At 34.2% G+C, this 21,278-nt stretch overlaps 1 protein-coding gene and 1 long non-coding RNA gene across 5 annotated transcripts in view; one reads left to right on the top strand and one right to left on the bottom strand.

Annotated features, from left to right (window-relative positions):
• LOC103274236 overlaps window positions 1-21,278 on the top strand; it is a 120,329-nt gene that overhangs the window by 26,405 nt on the left and 72,646 nt on the right. The window contains exon 3 of the long non-coding RNA XR_505246.1: window positions 19,153-19,257. This is a non-coding gene — a long non-coding RNA (uncharacterized LOC103274236). The remainder of the gene's footprint in view (window positions 1-19,152; window positions 19,258-21,278) is intronic.
• SCN9A (sodium voltage-gated channel alpha subunit 9) overlaps window positions 17,565-21,278 on the bottom strand; it is a 108,890-nt gene continuing 105,176 nt past the window's right edge. For 3 of the 4 annotated variants that reach the window (XM_021719413.1, XM_021719414.1, XM_021719415.1), the window contains exon 26: window positions 18,118-19,378. In XM_021719413.1, the coding sequence (XP_021575088.1) occupies window positions 18,189-19,378 (1,190 nt within the window). In that variant the 3' untranslated portion in view covers window positions 18,118-18,188. Of the gene's footprint in view, window positions 19,379-21,278 lie in introns of all 4 variants that reach the window. The other variant, XM_008071704.2, reaches the window with a different exon arrangement.

The following is a 21,278-nucleotide window of genomic DNA, read 5'->3' as shown; positions in this document are numbered from 1 at the left end:
TACTTTTTAAAAATACAGATCTCAGTAGTAATCATCAGCAGCCTCTTCTCTCTCCTTCAAACCGCTTTCTGCCATACTATTTGTAATGAACTTGGGTTATTTGGAACTTTCTTACTACAAATAAAGGAAGTGCAAGGTAACAAATAAAGAAAAAGAAGACTTTTTAAATAAATATTAATTTGATAATAAAATAGACATAAAGATAAAAAGATCACTTAGGATCTCATATATATACCAATAACTGTTACTGTTGTAACAATAATAGTTGTTCCTCTTAATCAAAAGCAAAAGCAAAACAATGGCTATAATGACAATGAGCCTCAACCTGGATTTCTAAAATATCAACCTAACAGTACATTTGAGTACTTGGATATGTTGAGTAGGTTATATTTGCTATGACTCACATAGACAGTAAAATATTGTTTAATATAGTATAATGTATTATATGAACTAAAGAATATAGATAAATTGTATTATGTCAGTCAAAGGAACATCGAGTGGACTGGATACAGGGAAAGTGATATTTTTTTAAACTTTTTAAAATACAATGTTTTATCCATGATATTTATACCCAAACATTAAGTAGGTTCATAGTAATTCTTTTTTATTTAAGTACATATATTTTATATTCATTCAAAATTAACTTTGCTTTTCAAGAGATTTTCATTCTTACTAATGAATAAAGGTTCTTGTTCCACCCTCTGAATCTCATATATAATACTTATTGGGTGTATATCTATGAAGAGTTTTTCTTTCTGCCAGACATTCTATCTCTAAGAACCAAACTTTGTTAGTGAGTTAGGGCAACTAACCATAACTTCTCATTGATATTTTAGCATGTGTTTCATAACATTTCTTCTAAATTAGAATGAAAACTTGTGTGCAGAACTTAAGAAAGGAAGTCTACATGAAGTCTCACAGTGAGTAGCAAGACTCTTGCCAGGGGAAGAAGTACCAAGAGGTGAGAATGGAGAGAGATCACAAAAAATTACAGGGTACAAAACTTAAAGAGCATCATCTGCTTTTACAATAGCAGCATTAGAAAGAGTGGGTGAACTTAAATAATAAACAAAGAAAAATTCTCAGTGAAGAAAATTAGTCAAGTTTGTGGGACTTTTCTGAATAAATTCATTTTTCAGACTCATACTAGTTTAGTTTATTCAAGGAGCCCTAGCGCATTTTGGAACCTGACAGTCTTTATTTCATTGGCCAGAAGATGGAGCCATTGTATAAAGAATTTTAAAGCATGCAGTCCAAAATGGAACCACAGTTTCTTTTACTAAATTATTATTTTCAAACATCTTATGAAATTTGGATCATCTGAATAACCTCTTGCTCTTAACAATAGAAAGGAAGTAGCATGTTTTAATCATATATATGGAGAGAAGTACTATATTATTAGGTAACTGACACCTAGTTAATTGGGCACATACACAGAGGATCCATTGCTTCTGTCCTCACTGGGTGAATAATATAAGGAGAGACACCCATAAGGTAGAAGAAGCTGTTACATGACTATACCATAGATTTATAATTACATTGGTTACTTTGGACTAAGGAAAACTTTATCAAGCAGATGGCGTTTGAGCAGCTATTCTTTCATATTCTTATTTGAGATTCTCATATAACAGGTAATCTGGAACTGTATGTTGAAACTAGGAGATGTTCTAATTTTTTTTGTCCATTGTGTACCATAAATAAGTACCACTGTCATCATATCTATTGATAATAATTATCCTATATGACCTTTTGAACTTTCCAAGCATTTTACAAGTTCTTTTATGCACTGCTGATAATAATCTATACTATTAATAATTTAGAACAGGAGACAAAGGGAAATTAAATATCACTCTTCATTCAGTAACATCACATAGCCAGTAAGTAGCAGAGACTGAGAACTAAATGTGTGCTTCCTAACTCATAACTGAGGCCTCCTGGATCTCTTAGTTGGCACTGTAACTTTGCTGTTCAGCACAAGCTTGGAACAAACTGGGAAGCTGGAGAAATGGGTGCTTTTCGGATGGGTAAGTTTTAGAAGGGGACATTGGGTAAGAATATAGAACCTTTGAATAAAAATGTAGAGCAATTTCCATTAGTTATCAAATTTAGTTACATATTAGAATCATTCTGGGAGCTTTAAAAAATTCCAATACCCAGGCTCCACCTCAGACTAATTAAAGCAGAATCTCTTGGACCCAGGCATTGGTTTAATGTTCCCACATTTAATGATAGTAATGTGCGGTCAAACCTGAAAAGCAGGGATCTTGACCAGCATTTTCTCATCTGTAGTGTACACACAAATCCTTGGCATCTAGAGAGTCCCTACTCTGTGTGATTATTGGACAAAAGCCTCAGCATTAACTAGAAACTTATTAGAAATGCAAATTTTGAACCCCATTCAAGATCAATTTACTCAGAGAATTGGATGCATGCCAGCAATTTGTGTTTTAAGGATCTCTAGGTCAGTGGTCCCCAACCCCTTTGGCCCGGGGCCGGTTTTGTGGAAGGAAATTTTTCCATGGACTGTGAAGACAGGGGGATGGTTTTGGTATGATTCAAGTGCATTTCATTTATTGTGCCCTTTATTTCTGTTATTATTTCATTATAATACACATATGAAATAATTATGCAACTCACCTTAATGCAGTAACCCTGAGTTTGTTTTCCTGCAACTAGACAGTCCCAATCTGGGGTGATGGGAGACAGTGACACCCAAAATATGTTGCTTATATCCAGTCTACTCCATAATCTCATTTTGGTTGCTATCACTGCAGAAAATCCTGTCCCTCAGGCATGATGTTGGAAATGGAAGCAGACTTTTCAGTGATTTTGTGGCGGTTTCTGAATATTCCACCTTTACTTTCATCTAGAATGTGTGGAGACTTGAAGTTGTCTCAGACATACTTTTAAGGCCACTGTTATTTGAGATCTCAAGCAGCTGATCCTCTCCTAGCACAGACAAAGTCGACTTACCCGGCTTATTTGTAAATGGGTTGTGGATCAATTCCTTCCCAGTTCAGGAGTCATTTGTGGTCGGGATGTAATGCACAAACGCTTTTGACAGCTGAGATAGGTGATCCTGTACCAGCTGGGAGCCAGAAGGCCTCGACTCCATCTCTTTCTAAATCTCTGCTAATGTTTGAAACATGTCAAAAATCCTAATGGTTCTCTCATCACCCCCATACTTCCAGTTTGGCTTTGAATGTAGACACTTGAACACAGTTGTCATTCTCCCTTGCAGTGACAGATTGAGTTCATTGAACGGGTTAAATATGTCACACAAGTAAGCAAGTTTTGAGATCTATTCTATGTCACTGAAATGCGATGCCTGGGGTGACTGTTTTTCTAGAAGAGATCTCTGGAGTAGCTCTTGTGACTCCAAAACTCTGAGTAGTGATCTACCTTTAGAAAGCCATCTCACTGCTGTGTATAAGAGAAGATGTGTGTGCTCTTCGTTTATCTCCTCATAGAGCTGTGTGAATAGACATGGATTAAGGACATGTACTTCAATGTGGTTGGTCATTTTAATCACATTCTGCAAAACATTGTTAAGCTCAGGCGTCATTTTTCAGCTTGCCAGCATTTTTTTATGGAGGACACAGGGTGTGGACTCACATTCAGAAGTGACATCTTTGACCTGATTAGTGAAACCAGAAAGTCATCCAGTCATGGCAGCTGCTCCATTCACGCATATGCCAACACAAAATGACCAATTTAGTTTTCCTGATATGTAATCATTTAAAGATGTGAATAGTTCTGAAGCTGTGGCATTAGTTGGCAACAAAAGTGCACATAATATATCCTCATGCACATCCTCCTGACAAAAATATCACACGAAAACAAGCATTGTTGCCTTGTTGTCAGCATCGGTAGACTCATCAACCTGGATTGCATACCATGGTGACTCATTAATCCCCTCTAACAGTTGTGCTTCAATATCCTCTATTTTATCAATTCATCCAGTTATGGTGTTAGCCAAAAGAGGAAGACGCGCTCCCTTTTGAACTGCAGCCTCTCCTAAAAGTTCTTGGCAAATGTTCTTAGCAACTGGCAGGATCAACTCTTCGCCAACAGTAAAGGGCTTCTTTGCTTTAGCAATGCAGCTAGCCACTAAGAATGATGCTCTCAGTGCACACATTTGATGAAATGATAGTCTTCAATAATTGCTTCTGTTCATTGTGTTCACATTATTATTTCTTTTGAAAAACTCCAAAGACTTGTCTTTTAATAAAGGGTGCTTGATCTCCATGTGGTGAAGCAGTTTTGAAGGTTTCATGGCTTCATTGGATAGCAGGTAACCACATATATACAATATGGATTGTGTATTGGAGAATGTAAATCGCCTGTTACAATGAACCTGTAATTTAAGTAGGACTCTTGTTATTTTCTTTTAAATGCAGCTTTCTTTTTGTTGGCAGTCTTAGAGTCTTCTGCTGCCTTATTATTGGGTCTTTCTTCCTTTTCAAAGAAGCTTTCCAGTGAGGTTTGTTTTTTACCCATTTTGGCTATGACTAGCTTATGGACTTACCAAAACTGTGACCTAGGCAAGGGTGCAGTGCAGGAAAGAGGCACAAATGGAAGTGCTACATAAAATAATGGGAGAGCCATGCGTAAACTAAAGTAAGTGTTGGATTCTGACATAAATCCTGCCATCAGATGCAGCTGTATAATTGAAGTACATCAAACCACTTTCCACTCACTGATAGGGTTTTGATGTGAGTCTGCAAGCAACTGATTTATTATGGTCTGTGCAGTCAAACCTCATTGCTAATGTTAATCTGTATTTGTGACCACTCCCCCTTGCTAGCTTCACTGCCTCAGCTCCACCTCAGATCATCGGGCGTTCAATTCTCAGAAGAAGTGAGCAACCTAGATCCCTTGCATGCACAGTTCACAATAGGGTTCACTGTCCTATGTGAATCAAATGCTTCTACTGATCTGACAGAAGACAGAGCTCCAGCAGTAATGAGAGTGATGGGGAGTGGCTGTAAATACCGATGAATCTTCGCTCACTTGCCTACTACTCACCTCCTGGTGTGAGGCCTGATTCATAACACACTATGGACCAGTATTCATCCTTGGTCCAGGGAGCCGGGGACCCCTGCTCCAGATGATTCTGATGTGCACTAATGCTTGAGAATTAATATTTAATTTGGGGCCAATCTCTTCTGCCTCTTTATTGCTGGCATGTAATAGTGACTCCATCTTCCAAGAGGATGGAACTTTACTAGCTTACTGGCAGTTTTATCTTGGAAAAATTGCTAAATAATAGGTCTAAGCTGCTTGCTTTTGAGTCACTTTTTCTTTCCATGGCTGCTCCCTTTGATGCCTAGAATGTTCGTATTTTGGAAGGGAGGGGTGTCAAAAAAGAGAGCTAGCAAAGAAGGGAAGAAAGAAGAGTAGAGAAAGGGTTTCCAAGTTTTGGTTGGTGCTCTGAATTCTGATTAATCTTCTACTTCTAGGATTCTCATTTCATCTAATTATATACTCTACATACAGTTGTTTTTAGGAAAAAAGTTTTCATTATCTCTTGGACATTCAGGATATTCAGAAAATGTTCACGATCTTAAAAAGCAGTTCAACACTTAGTGATATGTTTGTTGTTTTATTTGTTGTTGTTTTGTGGTTTTTTCAACCATTACGCCCTGAAACAAGTGAAAGAAGTGTCTCAGGAGTCAGAGAAATCTGAAATTGATCACTTGTGTGACCCTTTTATGATGTATACTCTTGAGCAAGTGTCCCAAGATTTTTTATCCTCACCTCTCACATATGATTAACAAATAAGTTTTATACGGCTGCATTTAGATAGAAGAGACTGAATATAAAATGCTTCACATAATTATTGGCACGGGGTAGATGTCAGCAGTATGCTGGAGCACAGCTCCTTCCAACTGTATGTTCAGTGACTTCAGGTTGTTTGATTGAAATTGGCCATGGGATGAGTATTTACAACATGGAAACAGGCAGAAGTTACATAAAAATTAGAATTTTTTTTCTCCAGGAGAGATGATTGCTAAACATTTATCAGTACATTATTGAGAGACATTCCTTTTATGGCAGTCTTCTGATGGACTAATTTTAGAGGTAATTTGCTTTTCTTTTATGACATGGACAAAAATAGGAAAGCATAACCCAAATAGATGATATGAATGGAAGCACTCCTAGAAAGCCTTTCATGAGATCCCACTCTTGCCATATAACCATTATGTATTTCCAGAATTTCTCTCAAATTCACAGAGTCATGACAAAGCTAACCCTAAACTCTGAGCAGACACTGACCTTTTTATGAAATTTGTTCATCACAGGTTTTCCTTTTAAGTCAAATTGACAAAGCTCAGGAGTCTGAAAAATTCATTTAACTAAAACAGAACTTACTGAGCATCTGTGGCTATCAGGCCATGTAGGGATGGAAATAGCTAAAACACATATAACTTATAGGATTACCCTTATTAATGGAGAGGAGAAAAATAAACATGTAACCTAATTGCAATAATTTCAGGAAATAGTAAATGGTAGACAAAGATAAAACAGTAAATTTTGGTAGAGAGTGACTTGGGCAGCAGTGTTGCTTTAAGCAGGTTGATCAGGAAAAGCCTCTCTAATAAGAGAACATTTGAGCTGAAATCTAAAATGATATAGCTGTGTTTTGAATCAGAGGAAAATTCCAGGTGGAAAAGAGCAAGAGAATAGTCCTGAGGCAAAAAATAGATTTATTGGGCCTAAGAACAGAAAGCAGGTCAGTGGAACTGAAAGCACAGGGAGTTTAAGAAGAGATTGGTGTGACATGAGGCAGTACAGTTCAGTAGTGGCCAGGTCGTGTAAGGCTTTTTCGAAAGCTAAGAAATCTGGCTTTCATGCTATGTTTGATTGGAAGTTCTGAAGAACCTTAAGAAGAAATGGAGTAATGGGGACAGTGACTTGATCTAAATTAGAATTTTTAAAGATCACACTGATTGCTCTGTGAAGAATAGATTTTGGAAAATCAGAAGTGGAGCCGAAAGACAGTTAAATGGCTACTACAACAGTCTAGGCAAAAATCAGTAGTGGTTTGGACTAGGATGAAGGTGGTTCAGACGAAGAGGAATGGGTAGATTTGGGAGATACGTAGGAGGTTGAACCAATATTGCTTGCTATCAGAATAGATGGCTATGTGAGGGAAGCGAACAAGAATATGCTGAGGTTTTGTTTCTTGTCTGTTTGTTTTTAATTTTAGGAACAGTGTAGATTCTATGTCTATCAACTAATTTTTAGGCTAAAGTAGGTAATAAAGAGATTGAGCTCTTTAGGCAATGAATAAAAGAAAACACTTACTGCAAGTTGGAGAAAAGAAAGCTGTTCATATTGCATCTTTTATTTCAGGTCAAACCTCCAAAGATGAATGATTAATACATTTATGATACATTTAAGTTCTCAAATGACTTTGTGTTGTTCGTAAATGCAATTACAATGCAGCAGGAAAATAATGTTTCAATTAGATTACTAAATAAATTACTCTTATATAAAGAATTAAGACATTATCTAAATTTACAAACTTAAACCTCAAGCTTAATGAGTCTTCCTGAATATTTATTTTTCCATATCTCTGCTATTTTCAAAAACCATTTCCAGTAGTACTCTAGGAGGCTTTAGAAAAGAAGAAGAAAAAATTATTTTGGAAATCAAATCCAAGTTTCATTAGAATGATCTTAGTTTTTATGTTTCTCAACGTTATAGGAAATTCCTAGACAGAAATCATTTAGTGTTCATTTAGTTACCCAACAACTAGATGACCAGATAGCCTGGAAAAATATCATGATATAAAACATGGGCTGAGTAAAAGTTAATAAATATATTTTTAATGCAAAACTGAGTTTATAAGAAATTAAAAGGAATTCCCAGGAACAAAAAGCATAGAGAAGCAAGAAGCAGCAGTAAGATGACATTGTAGCCATCTGGGCATGGTGGCTGATCTCAGTCACCCAGAGGCTTGTTGTTTATTGCTGTGTATTACTCTATTGTGGCATACAGTACAGTAATGAAATTGTACAATTCAAATATACAGATGTATTCTCCTAGGTTAATATTACTCAGGTTAAGATATAAAACATTTCCAGTACCTAGCATGTCTCCCTTATACCCCTCTATGTCATAACTCCCCAAAGGTCATCACTCTTTTGACTTCTATTAGCATAAACACATTTTGCTTGTTATTAAACTTTATCAATTAATTCAAATATATGTAATCTTTCAAAGTACACAGACATAAGGTAGGAACTTTAAACAATTTATTATGCATTTTTTAAAGTGCCTTTCAATTTAGGATTCGGTCATCAATTAAATAAAATGATATTGAACATCTACTGTGCCTTGGGACAATTAGTCAATGATAATAGTACTATGCTATATTTGCATATTTATCATGAGAACATGATAGAGAGGTACTCTATCTAGCCAGGGAAGGCTGAAACTGGGTCTTAAAGACTGCGTAGGAGTTAGTGTACCTTTTCTATGTGTAGATATGTAAAAAAAATAGAAAAATAAAAACCAAGAAGAAATTAGTTCAAATGTGTTAAATTTGTACTATGGACTAAAGAAAAGAAGTCTTAAAGGCAATTGGATACAAAATCTAGAGTTCAATGGAGACTTTAGGGTCAGAAACACATATCTGGGAGTCATTTCTTCCCTGTGGTGGTTAAATCCAAAGAGGAATACTAAGTACTGCCAGGAAGAGTATATGCAAGGAGAAGCACAAAATAGTTTTAAAGGGAATGAGTATTAAAAAGGAGAAAGTGATCAGCATGACAAAATGGTAGAGTTGTCAAGCAACTAAACACTGAAAATGTCTATCATTTAGTATAAGCATTTGGGTAGAATGGTAGATTCAAGTCTCATTGCATGAGTCAAAGAGAAGTACGTTAAAGCTTAAAATGACTATTATCCAGCTCTCATAAAATCTACCTCTTCATTACATAATAGGGCAGATATTATAAAAATGGAAACTTCAGAAGTAAAATTGAATATTATCTTTTGTGAAGTGTATCTTCACATTTTTCCCCATTTTAAATTTTGACTTTCAAGACATCAGTGGAAATATCAGAGTAAGTATTTTGTCAGTGGGAACACGGGCAAAAGTTATCAAAACCAATTTCCTTCAGAACTCTGGGAATTAACCAAAGGAGTACTTATTCAGGGAAAGTAGCTGAATCTCAGTCAGAATAGCAAGTTCTGCAGTAACCTTAAAAACCAACAATAGCACTAAAACCAACCACAATACAGTGAAAATCTGAAGCCTAGAAGCCACAGGAGGAAGCAGAATAGATCCGGAGTTCCCTAAAAGTTTTGTTCACAGAAAAATGCCATTATTTGACCCGTTTGGAAGTTCCCTAGAAAAACCTATTTGCAAAGCTGTCGATATTTGACTTGACTCAGAGCTCACTCAATGCAAAACAGCCTTTTCCCTGGGGTTTGTAATAATTTTACGTTGCAGCTGTCTGGGTAGTGATAAGAGTTGGGTAAACAACAAGGGGATCAAATAATTTATAAGAGAAAACTGGAGGATGAAATATACATAGTAAACTTTGTAATGTAACTCCCACTCAGCCTTAAAACTCAACTCTAGGCTTCCCTGGCTAGATGGAGTACCTCTCCATCACATTCTCATGGTAAATATGCAAATATAGCACAGTACTATTATCACTAAGATCCTCAATATCATTTTACTGAATTTATGACAGATTCCTAGACTGAGAAGTATGTCCAAAAATGCATAACACATTGTTTAGTTTTAAAGTTTCGCCAGGGGAGATGGCTCATGCCTGTAATCCCAGCACTCTGGAAGGCCAAGGCAGGAGGATAGCTTGAGCCCAGGAGTTCGAGACCAGCCTAGGCAAAAAATCAAATAATTAGCTGGGCGTGGTGGTGTGTGCCTGGAGTCTCAGCTACTTGGGAGGCTGAGGTTAAGGATTGCTTTAGTCCAGGAGGTCAGTGGTGTGCTGATCCATGATTGTGCCAACCTACATGACAGAGACCCTGACTCAAAATAAATAAACAATATTTCCTACCATATGTTTGTGTACTTTGGAACTAAAGTGCCAATCTTTTATAGCCCAAAACAAACAAAAGAACTGAGGCTCAAAAAATATAATATGCTGTTCAAGTTTACGGTCACATTGTTAGAGACAAATATTAAAATTCATGATATTATATAATATGATGCTGCTTTGTATATGTTTGAATATTTATGTTTTTTGACATTTCCCAAAGACATGATAAGATAGTGTTGCATTCTGAAAAGCAGATCTTAAATTTTTTTAACATTATCAATGTCATGACTAATTTTACTTTATTGACCTCATAAAGAGGAAGAGATTAGTTTTGTTGACTTTAGGGCCCAAAGTGACAGAGGAAAAAGGAAAAGTTAAATTACACTAGAAGGAAATAACTGGACAGAGGAAGAAAACCATGGGGAAAAAATGCCAATAGTCTACCATTTTAAGCTGCCAGAATGTTACCTCAGTTTTGTGCAGATCAAAGAGCTCTGGCTTTGCGTCACAAAACCAAAGTCAATTACTTCTCTTATTCTTCCTGGTTCCCTCCCAGATCTCTTTTTGCCCATAATCCTGCTCTAAGTGGTATTCTGGCTGAGGCACCCCCACTTGTATTTAAAATAAATGGACAATATATTTCCTTAGGGATAAACATATATTTTCTTTTTATTTGCAAGTACCAGGCCAAACCAGGTGACTCTAAACCAGTTATCAATTTTTGTGCTGAATTTAGGATAGATGTGAGATGGTTGGGATAAAATGAGTAAATAAAAAGAAATAAATTAGACAAGAAATGAAGCATGGGGGAGTTATTTCCTCACTTCTGTTTCCTCATAATCCTCTCCTATCAGAACTTTATCAGAATGATCCTACGGAGGTCATCAACTAGAAGTAGTATATCAAGATGAGTTGACTTGTTCAGGGTGTTACAATATTTATGTATATATTTTTTAAGAGACCCCAAATTAGATTTTGATATTTAGAAATTTAGTAGTTGTGACACAGGATATTTAAAGAAAAAAATGATATTTTCTGTGGTTTGGTATCTTTTCTTATCATAGAATTTTATTACACAGCTAGTTCATGATAGAGAAAATCATCAAGGAATTATAATAAGCTATCTTAAGCCAGAAACACAAATTTTTATTTAACCATAAATTTTAATCTTTATCTCGTCATTAAGTGTTTGGTCAGAACTGTCAAAGCAAAATGCGTATTTTAACCCTTTTTTTTTTCATAACGTACTTCTGTAAAGGAGTGAAAAATAAAATAACAATTTAGAATTAAAAGTTAGCTGATCAGTGATTATATGTGGCAAACAGCTTATAAATTATTGAATTGAATGACTGAAGGGAATATTTCTGAGTTTCAAAATTGTATAAGTCCCAGGCTCTAGGAAACCTGTATCTCTCTCTTCTTCCTAAGTAGGAGATTCTCTGACTTGTTTTGGACCAAAGCACATTCAGTTTAAGTGATATCTACTTGGTGGACCCATGCTGAAAATAAAGTATTCAGAGCACGTTGAAGGAAAATTTACAATTTTTTTTTCACCAACAGTACAAGAAAACTTAAACATGCATTTCCATATGTAATGAAATGAAACTCCATTTATCATTCATGTAGGATATAAACAGCTGATTTGAATATTGTAAGTCTGAATAGTTTTTCCTATAAAAAATTGTTTAACTGTTTTAAAGTACAAATAACAACAAAGTACTAACACTTAGAGTGTGAAAAATCTCCATGTGAACAAGTGACCCTGTCTCTGTGATTGTTCCATGTAATTATAATAAAAATGACAACCAAAACTCTTGATTACCTGTAGGAAAAATTATCAAGTCTAAATGTGCCTAAAGCTTACATCCCAGAAAAAATGGAAGCATCTAAATTTAAGGCTAATTCCCTAGATTGCTCACAAAGACTTAACATTTTGTATTTCTAGGTTTTTTTTTGTTTTTTTTTTTTTTAGTCATGGCCTCACTCTGTTGCCCAGGCTAGCATGATCAGTTCACTGCAGCCTTGACTTCCAGACCTCAGGAGTTCCTGTGGCCTCACCTTCTGAGTAACTGAAATTACAGGTACACACCACCACACCTGGCTAAATTTTTAATTTTTTTGTAGGGATGAGGTCTCGCTATGTTTCCTTGGCTGGTCTTGAACTCCTGGACTTCAGCAATCTTCCCAACTTGACTTCCCAAAGTGCTGTGATTACAGGCATGAGCCACTGTGCCAGGCCAAGTGAGAGAAGATTCTTAATATTTACTAAATATATATTTTTCCATAAATTCTACATTTTAAATATCACTAAAAATAGAAACAAATCGTGATGGTATTTTAGAGAAACATTATATTATCATAAAAAGAATATTCTTGAGCTAACTTGAAGATATTTTATTTTGTAGAATATAAAAATAGGACATCTCAACAAATATTACAACTGAAACAGAAATAATTTTTGCTCAATTTTATTATGCTTTCAAAACTATCAATAAGCTCTGAGGCTTTTCTATATACTTTTTATGCATTGTTTTATTATTTTCATTTTTTATAAAAATATATTAAGTTAGACTCAAGTTAAAGCACACGATACAGACATGGCATATTCCTTACAAATCTCTTAAAATTAGCTTTTCCTCAGACAGATCAATTTATTTTTGTTCAACAGCTGTATTGAGGTATAATTTACACACTATAACATTTATCCTTTGAAAGTATACACCTCTAAGTCTGCAGAGTTGTGCGCCCATCACCACAACCAAGTTTTTTTATTTTTCTGTTTGTTTTGTTAGGGTACAATTCAGGGTCAGGTATACAAAAGTTCATTATGCAGGTACCCTTGTTGATGAGGTGTGCCCCTCCCTCCACTGGCAGTTTCCCTCAACTGCCAATCCCACGCTCTCTCCCCTGGCAGTTTCCATATGTTCTCACTCATAAGCAGACCTTGAACAATTATGATATTATAAGAAAGGGATTGGCGGTAGTGGGAAACCGCCAGATCAATTGTTAATGTAGGTATGGCTCTCAGAGAGATGGGGAGTTGAACTAAGTGTGGAATGTTTGCTCTATTGCTTGTTTATAACTATCAATTATTCATGTTTCATTTCCTGTGTGACTCAAATGCTGCTACAGCAGAGGTCCTCTCTGCTCTAGCTAGAATGTAATTTCTCCCTCCCTTAAGAGAGATTATCTTGTGCCCTGTAGCTAGCTCATTTTGCTTGGGTTATAGCATAGTGTTCTTTATAGCATGAAAGAATTTTGCTTTGTTCCTGTGGAAAATTTATATTCATGTCAATCAGTTATGGTGAAATAGATTCCAGTATCATTCATGACTATAATTTTATTTTTCAGAGTGGTTATCTCTCAGTGCAGAGGTCTCTAGGAATATTCTACACCTTTTTTACATGCTGTTATAATAGCACACAAAGTTGAAATAATGTCTCAGTATTGTAGCAATTATTTTTAGTGTATCTATTTAAAGACCATCAACAGCTCACAGCTAAAATAAAATAGAGGTTTATATTAATTATTTAGCTAAATATGAGAACCACCACTTCTAGTTTTTTTCTTGGATTAAGGTAAGCTTTTGTGCACATTTTCTGATTTTAGCAAGGTGTTTAAATTCATAAATCTCAAAATTAGCTAGATTTTGAAATATTTTGGTGTATATTTCATATCATGAAATATTTGCTAACTATTAATGAGATGTGTGAAGCTCTTTGGGGCGCTATATTTACACCAAGCCATAAGAAAGAAACTGAGGAACTATTGTAAATTTATTTTTTTTTGATTTGGAGTCTCAATCTGTTGCCCAAACTGAAGTTCAGTTGCATGATCACAACCATCGACCTGCTGAGCTCAGGTGATCCTTCTGCCTCAGCCTTCTGAGCAGCTGGAACTATAGGCTTACACCACCACAACTGGATAATATTTTTGATTTATTGTAGAGACAAGGCCTTGCCAAGTTTCAGGAAATCTTCTCACCTCTGCCTCCCAAAGTGCTGGAATTACAGGCGTGAGTCATCATGCCCTGCCCGAAACTATTGTAATTTCATTATTATTATTATTATTATTATTATTATTGACAGGGTCTCACTCTGTCACCCAGGTTGGAGTGCAGTGGCACAATCATAGCTCACTGGAGTGATCATAGCTTACTGGAGCCTAGACCTCCTGGACTCAAGCAATGCTCCAGCCTTACCCTTCTGAGTAACTGGGACTACAGGTATAAGCTGGTACACACGACTAAAAAATATATTTTTAAAAATTTTGTCTAGAGACAGGGCCTTGCTATATTGCCCAGGCTGGTCTCAAACTCCTGGCCTCAAGTGAAATTCCTGCCTCGGCCTCTCAAAGTGCTGGGATTACAGACAATGAGTCACCATGCCTGGCCAAATTGTCATTATGTAATATTCATGAAGAGTGCATTGTGCTCCTGTATGATACAGAGATAGCCTGGGTTCTAATATTTTTAGTAGCAAACTGTCTGACACACTAACTACTACTGCAATTCATACAAACTCTGTGTTGTCAGACATTGCACTTACAAGTATATTGTGAAGTAGTACTCTTCTCATTTTACACATAAGGAAGCTAAGGTCCATACAGGTTGAATAATGTATTCAACGAACTCAGAGGGTCGTGACTTAACTGGGATCCAAATATAGTTCTGGTTCTATAACTCAAATTCTTACCATTATGGATGCTGCACTACCTCTCAATGCTGTTACACAAAAAAATATATACCTCGTTTGTGTGGCTAGATGACTGTGTATCTTCATTTCCTGTCTCAATTTTGTCCCACTGAACAAACCTTGTAGTGGATTTCAATAAGTTGCTTTGGAACTCCAGATTCTTTATCCTCATCTTTTCGATCCAGGAACACTTGTTATAGAGGATATTTGAAGTCGTTCTTTCAATTAAAAAAAAAAAAGCTATCCATTACTGTAACTTATTTAGAAATGCACAGAATTTACACCCAAAGGTTATTCTTCCTGAAATGGAAAATACATGCAAACATGAGTTTATTTTTTAATGATTTTATTTTTAGATATTATTACAATGTCTAGGATCCAAGTATAACTACAATATAATTTATGACAAACTCAAACATTTTGAACATTCAGAGATCTATGAAATTTGTGAAGAATTCTATATAAACAGCATTGCTATATTCATGGCTATTCATGTTTTCATGAAGCAATTCTTGGTTGTTTTCCTCAAGAATATAATAACATAATAATCCACAGATATTTAATAAAATTGGTAGCCTCTATACATAGGTACTAAACTTAGGCCGTTCACCTGGTCATCCTAATTTTAGCTGACTCTCATTACCTCCATTAACATTTACCTGAAATTGCTATTTAGGACTGCTTTATTTTCATATGCATTTTGTTTTCACTCTTTTAAATAAACTTATCAAAGTTCTGTAAAGTCGTGCTTAACGTTTTGGGTTGAGATTTTCAACAATCAGCATTTAGAAACAGCCCACGAGTCACTTAAATCTCTTGCAAACTAGGTAAAAATAAAAAAGCTAAAACGAGTCTGCCATTTTCATCCAAATTGAGTGTATGGATTTGTGTTCAAGCCTATTTGCTTCTATTTTATTTTAGTTTAAAAAATTTCCCTTAATTGCCATTTTGTAGTATTAGGTGTACTAAGTTCAGTGATTATGTAATTTAAATATTAGTATGACAGCGCCTTCTCATGGTTGATATTTCATAATCAGTATAAAAGTAAACTACATGAAAAGAAGTCTAATTTTACTTCAAGCTTACATTTAATAAGCTCTTAGTTCGAAATATTGTTTTCATCAACAAAAAGTCAAAAGTAAACATTCCTGGAGCAAACATATATATAAAAGCTAGCCATGTTATGTTTTTAAAGAAATATTGTTCAGCAAGAAATAGGAAAAATAAAAACTGTATTTTTTTGAAATGCTAAGTAGAAATTGTCTTGAGGAACTAGTTGCCAATATTTTTTATTTTACATAAAAATCTGGCCAAGTAAAAGCAATAGTAGATCACACATAAACCTGCCCACCAAACATCTTTTCGTACCACGTTATATAATCACTCACAATTAAGTTATACTTATCACTTTAAAATAATTATGTACTGAAATTAAAGTTTAGGTAATATTTATTTCCTAACTGGATGTATTAAAAACCTTACAAATGTAATATATTTTGTATGGGTCTCTAATTAAAGTGTCAAAACCTATTTTCAACATGCTTAGCATGTATGTAACACAAAGCTCTATATAGCCTAAAAAAACACCGCATGGTATCTTTCATATTAAATTTAAAAGTGGCTCAAATGCCTAAAATGAATGATTAAACAGAAGTGTAAAGAATCTGTGGCCCTAGATTTAATTTTATACATACTGCAGGCTAAATATCATTGACATCACAATTTAAAAACATTCTAGACTTGTTTAATTCTCTACCCATATTTCTTTGTCTCTAGGTATGTTTAAATCTTTCTTTTCAACTAGCCAAAACAACACAAAATATGTGCTTTAAGTACTTATATAATATAATTCACTTGTTAAATTAATTAGGGAATTTGTGAAATATGTTTTATGTATTTGCTTCAAACACTCCCATGAAATCTTCCAAATAAAACTACTTTCCACTTGTTTAGCTCAAATTTTTGCCTGTGCATAAAGGATTTTATAGAATAAAGATCTCATATTCCTGGGATAAATTCATGAAAAGATTTATCGTGGCCATTTCTTTTTAATTACTAACTAGTTTAAAAAGAAAAAAGATTGATGTCCAATCCTGATTCAAAATGCATATGTGTTTGTTAAATTATAAGTCTGGGGTACTTTATTGATTGATACAAAATATATACCATATCATGGAATTTTAAAGAGAAAGTGATATCCTCCTAATTTTATTGATTAAAGAATAGAGGCTCAAAAAATTACTTCTACAGTTTAGAAAAGTAAATTAGTGGCAAGAAAGCAAGTTGGCAAGGATCCCTATTTAAATGCTCTATCTTTCATCCTAAACAAAAATCTGTGTTGAAAACCTACTATATATTTTGATTTGAAATCTTGACAAACACACCTAGGATGGCATATAAGTGATGCAGTTAATACTGTGCCCATGTCATTATCTGCTTAAGCATGTATGATGGTCAAACATCTACCTGCATGTCAGGAAGCATTTCATTGAAAATCAACTTTGCTTACAGCTAAAACACAACCAAACAATACTGCATAAGAAAGTAGGAAAATGTATCAAAAGAGATTAAGAATTAGGCCATTATCAGTATCTGGGCAGCACAGTACAGCGCTAGATTACATAAATAATAGTAAATATAACTTTTACAAGTGCTTTTTTCTTATTTTCATTTTTTTTTATTTTGAGGAATGTGATATACACTTGGATAATTTTTCAAGTTCTGTGGTTATTATATAAACAATGAGGGACTAAAAAAAGACAGGCTATCAAACACAATACTCAAAAGTAAGTCTTATTCTGGTTGGTATGTGTATCAAGATGAATGAAAAAGTATTTATTTTAATGAATAGCCTATATATGTTTTTAATCCCATGGCATTTTATAGGTACATATAAATAGGTTCTGATGTAATGTAGAATAAATTTGAGCACCTCAAAATAGAATAACCTCTGTACATGAATAAAAAAATCAAGCTCCCTAATATGAATATGTTTTAACTAAACATTCATTACCAATATCCGTTAGTTATATTAAGCATTTCATTGCAAAGCCAAGGCAAAATACTTTTATTTCCAAATAATAGGTAACTAATAGATATCTTCTGTGTGTGTACTTGTATTTACATGGGAAACATGAATAATTACAATCCTGTGAAAAGATGACAAGGCAGATTTAAAAATTTTCTACATGGTCTTCTGATTTATGAAAAACAAAAAAAATTAAGTTATCTTTGTTTGCTATAATCAATAATCCCTACAGAGTTACTCTTACAATTCTTACAGAATCATCAATGCAAAAATAGCCATCTGCTAATGCTGCCCACCTATCTCAGGGAATCAGAGCTAGTGACTGCACTGCCTTTGAGAATATTTTGATAAAAAGAGTTTTGGCATAGACCTTCTCAAAAGAGTCTTATCAACACAAATAAATTGCCTTCACAGACTGTAAACAATATATAAAAAAATGAAGCTCTATTTTTTTTCCTTGCCATCTTTGTCTTTGTCTTCCTTTTCTGATCTGTCTTTTTCATATTTCTCTTTGTCTGGCTTTGTTACACTATCATATGATGGTGGAGAGGTAGTAGATGAAGTTGCATCTGTTTTTTCTGGACTTGAGTTCTCATGAACGTTATCAAGAACCATGTCTTCTTTATTGGGCAAGTCATCATCTCTGTCTTCATCTTTTATGCATATGCTTGATATATTTTTGACATTTTGCCGTAAGCAATAACGTCTGTAAGCACGTTGAATGATAGTAGCAGACACATCCTCTTGTTTTCTTTTTAATGTAGTTGTGATGGGTTCATAGGACACTTTAGAAGGATTTGCAGACATAAACCTTTCTTCCATCTGTGAACGAAGAGAATCCATCTCTCCACTTTCACCCAAAACACGCTTTGTAAAAGCAAATAAAATATCAAGGCAATGAATTCGGTCACCACTGACCATGGGCAGATCCATGGCAATGAGCTGGACTTTGTTTGGTTTTGCTATGAGAAGAGGAGGATCCAGAGCAGCAGCAAAATCAGAGAGTTTGCTAAATTCTATGAACTGAGTTGCATCTGGATCAAACTTTTCCCAGACTTCATAGAACATCTCAAAGTCATCCTCACCCAGAGGCTCAGTACTTTCTTCAGTAGCAACACTGAAGTTCTCCAGAATGACAGCAATGTACATGTTCACCACAACCAGAAACGATATGATGATGTAACTGACAAAATAGAAAATCCCAACAGATGGGTTCCCACAGTCTCCTTCAACTGAACTTCCAGGATGAACTTTTTTTGGGTCACAGTCAGGTGGTGCACTGTTGAGAATAGGTGCTAGCAATCCATCCCAGCCAGCAGAGGTGGTAATTTGAAACAAGCAGATCATGCTGTTGCCAAAAGTCTCAAAGTTGAACATGTCATTAATTCCAGCTTCCTTTTTAACATAGGCAAAGTTAGACATTCCAAAGATGGCATAGATGAACATGACCAGGAAGAGCAGGAGGCCGATGTTAAACAACGCGGGAAGGGACATCATCAATGCAAAGAGCAGAGTACGTATCCCCTTTGCTCCTTTGATCAGACGAAGGATTCTGCCAATCCTGGCAAGGCGGATCACTCGGAACAGGGTAGGGGACACAAAATACTTTTCTATCATCTCTGCCAGAAACATACCTATGTGGGGAGGAAAGGAATAAAAATGAAATATTTCAATAGCCATGCTATGAAAAATCATAACTCTAGAAAATTTTACCCACTACCTTGTTTCTAATGAATTCAGGACTGTTAGTTTATATTAAATGCAAATTCTTAAAAAAGGATTAAGCGATTCCAAAGAAGAAGTATTAAACTTACCATTGTGACATTCCCCCCTCTTTACTGAGTTTATGGATGTTTTATTTTCTCTATGATATTTTCATTAATTAACGGGTGATATCTACTCATATAGGAAATTCAAGCAATATATTAAAATATTTTAAAAAGGAGATATAAATCGCTTAAAATATTACCATCTATGACTATTATCAATATTTTGTTGAGTATCACTTCAGACATTTTTCTATGCAAGCTAATGCACACACATACGTTCACACCAAGGTAATCATGTTATATAAGCTTTTCTTTGTAACTCATTTTAATCATTTTATATGTCATGGAGATATTTTCATACAAATGACAATAAAATAACTTCTTATAATTGTATAATGTTCTGTTGAAATAACCACATATTGAAGAATAGCATTTATATTGTTTCCAGGGCTTTTTTTTTCTTGAAATAAATATCTAAATAGATTTGTTTTTTTCTAGTTCCATAAGTTTTTTATAATGCATTAATAGAAGCTGTGTCAAACAGTATATATATGTATATATATACATATATATATATTTAATATATTGAACCTACCACCAAAGTATCTGTACCAGTAAATATTTCTAATGGCAGTATATGAAAGTGCTCATAATAAGTTCATTAGTTCTAGGTACTATCATTCGTCTTTACAATTTTTACCAAAAAACCTTTGCGACATTTAAAAACTATTTAAATTTATTCACATTTTTTTGAAAAAAAATTAACAATTTTTATTGTGTATTGGATATTTTGTGTCCTTATTGCTTGTTTTTAATTTTCTGTTTTTGGCCTAGTCAGGTATTTGCCCATTTTCTATTTTGCTAGTCGGATGTTTAATAGTTTCTTATTAATTTATAAGGACTGTTTTCTTTTGAAAGTGTTGATACTTTTATTGGCCTTAAGTGTTACATTTAAATTTTCCTGTTTTTTGTCTTTTATTTGTGGTGAATTTTCTCTTATAGAATATTTTTATTTTTATTCAGTGACAACATTTTTTTTTCTTTATAAACTCAGGTTTGTGTTATAAGTAGAAAGGACTGCTTGACTTTATGGATAAAATTCTATTTCCACTTATTTCATACCAGAATCTATTAATTTAAACTTAACTCTTTGATTCATGTACCTTTTTTTAACTGGGTAAATTAGTATTTATATATTAATGTTTAATTTTGGACTATCTATTCAAATCCATTACGTTTTTTTATTTAAACAGTTTCACTTTTCTTAAATATTATAATAGTCTTAATATTTAATGAAATAAGCTACCTCTCATCTTCCTAATTTTTCTTCCTGATAAATTTTAGACTCATTTAGGCTTATATTACAAATCTATCATCCCCACCAGATAAAACACTCATTGATATTTTTACTGAGTTTATAGACTAATATATAAACATTTTCTTAATTACAATGGGAGTCATCTTATCCAAGTACAATATAAATCTTTCAATTATTTCAGTCTCCTTTTTTATCCTAAAGTTGTTTTCACAGAAGTATTATATGTTAAAGTTGTTACCAGATATTTTACTTTAATTTTATTGTAATTATAACTGAACCTATTTTTTAGTTGATTCTCTTTCATTTTTCAAGAATGTCATTATATTATGAAGATAAAGATAATTTGCTCCATTGTTTGAGTATATGTAACTCTGTTATCAAATTGCACTAACCAACACTGGTTTTTTTTGTTTGTGTTTTGTTGTTTTTGAGTTAGATTCTCACTCT

The sequence above is a fragment of the Carlito syrichta genome, unplaced genomic scaffold (assembly GCF_000164805.1).
Source record: "Carlito syrichta isolate Samal-C Ts95f unplaced genomic scaffold, Tarsius_syrichta-2.0.1 Scaffold314643, whole genome shotgun sequence".
NCBI lineage: Eukaryota > Metazoa > Chordata > Mammalia > Primates > Tarsiidae > Carlito > Carlito syrichta.
This window is presented reverse-complemented; position numbering and strand designations above follow the sequence as displayed.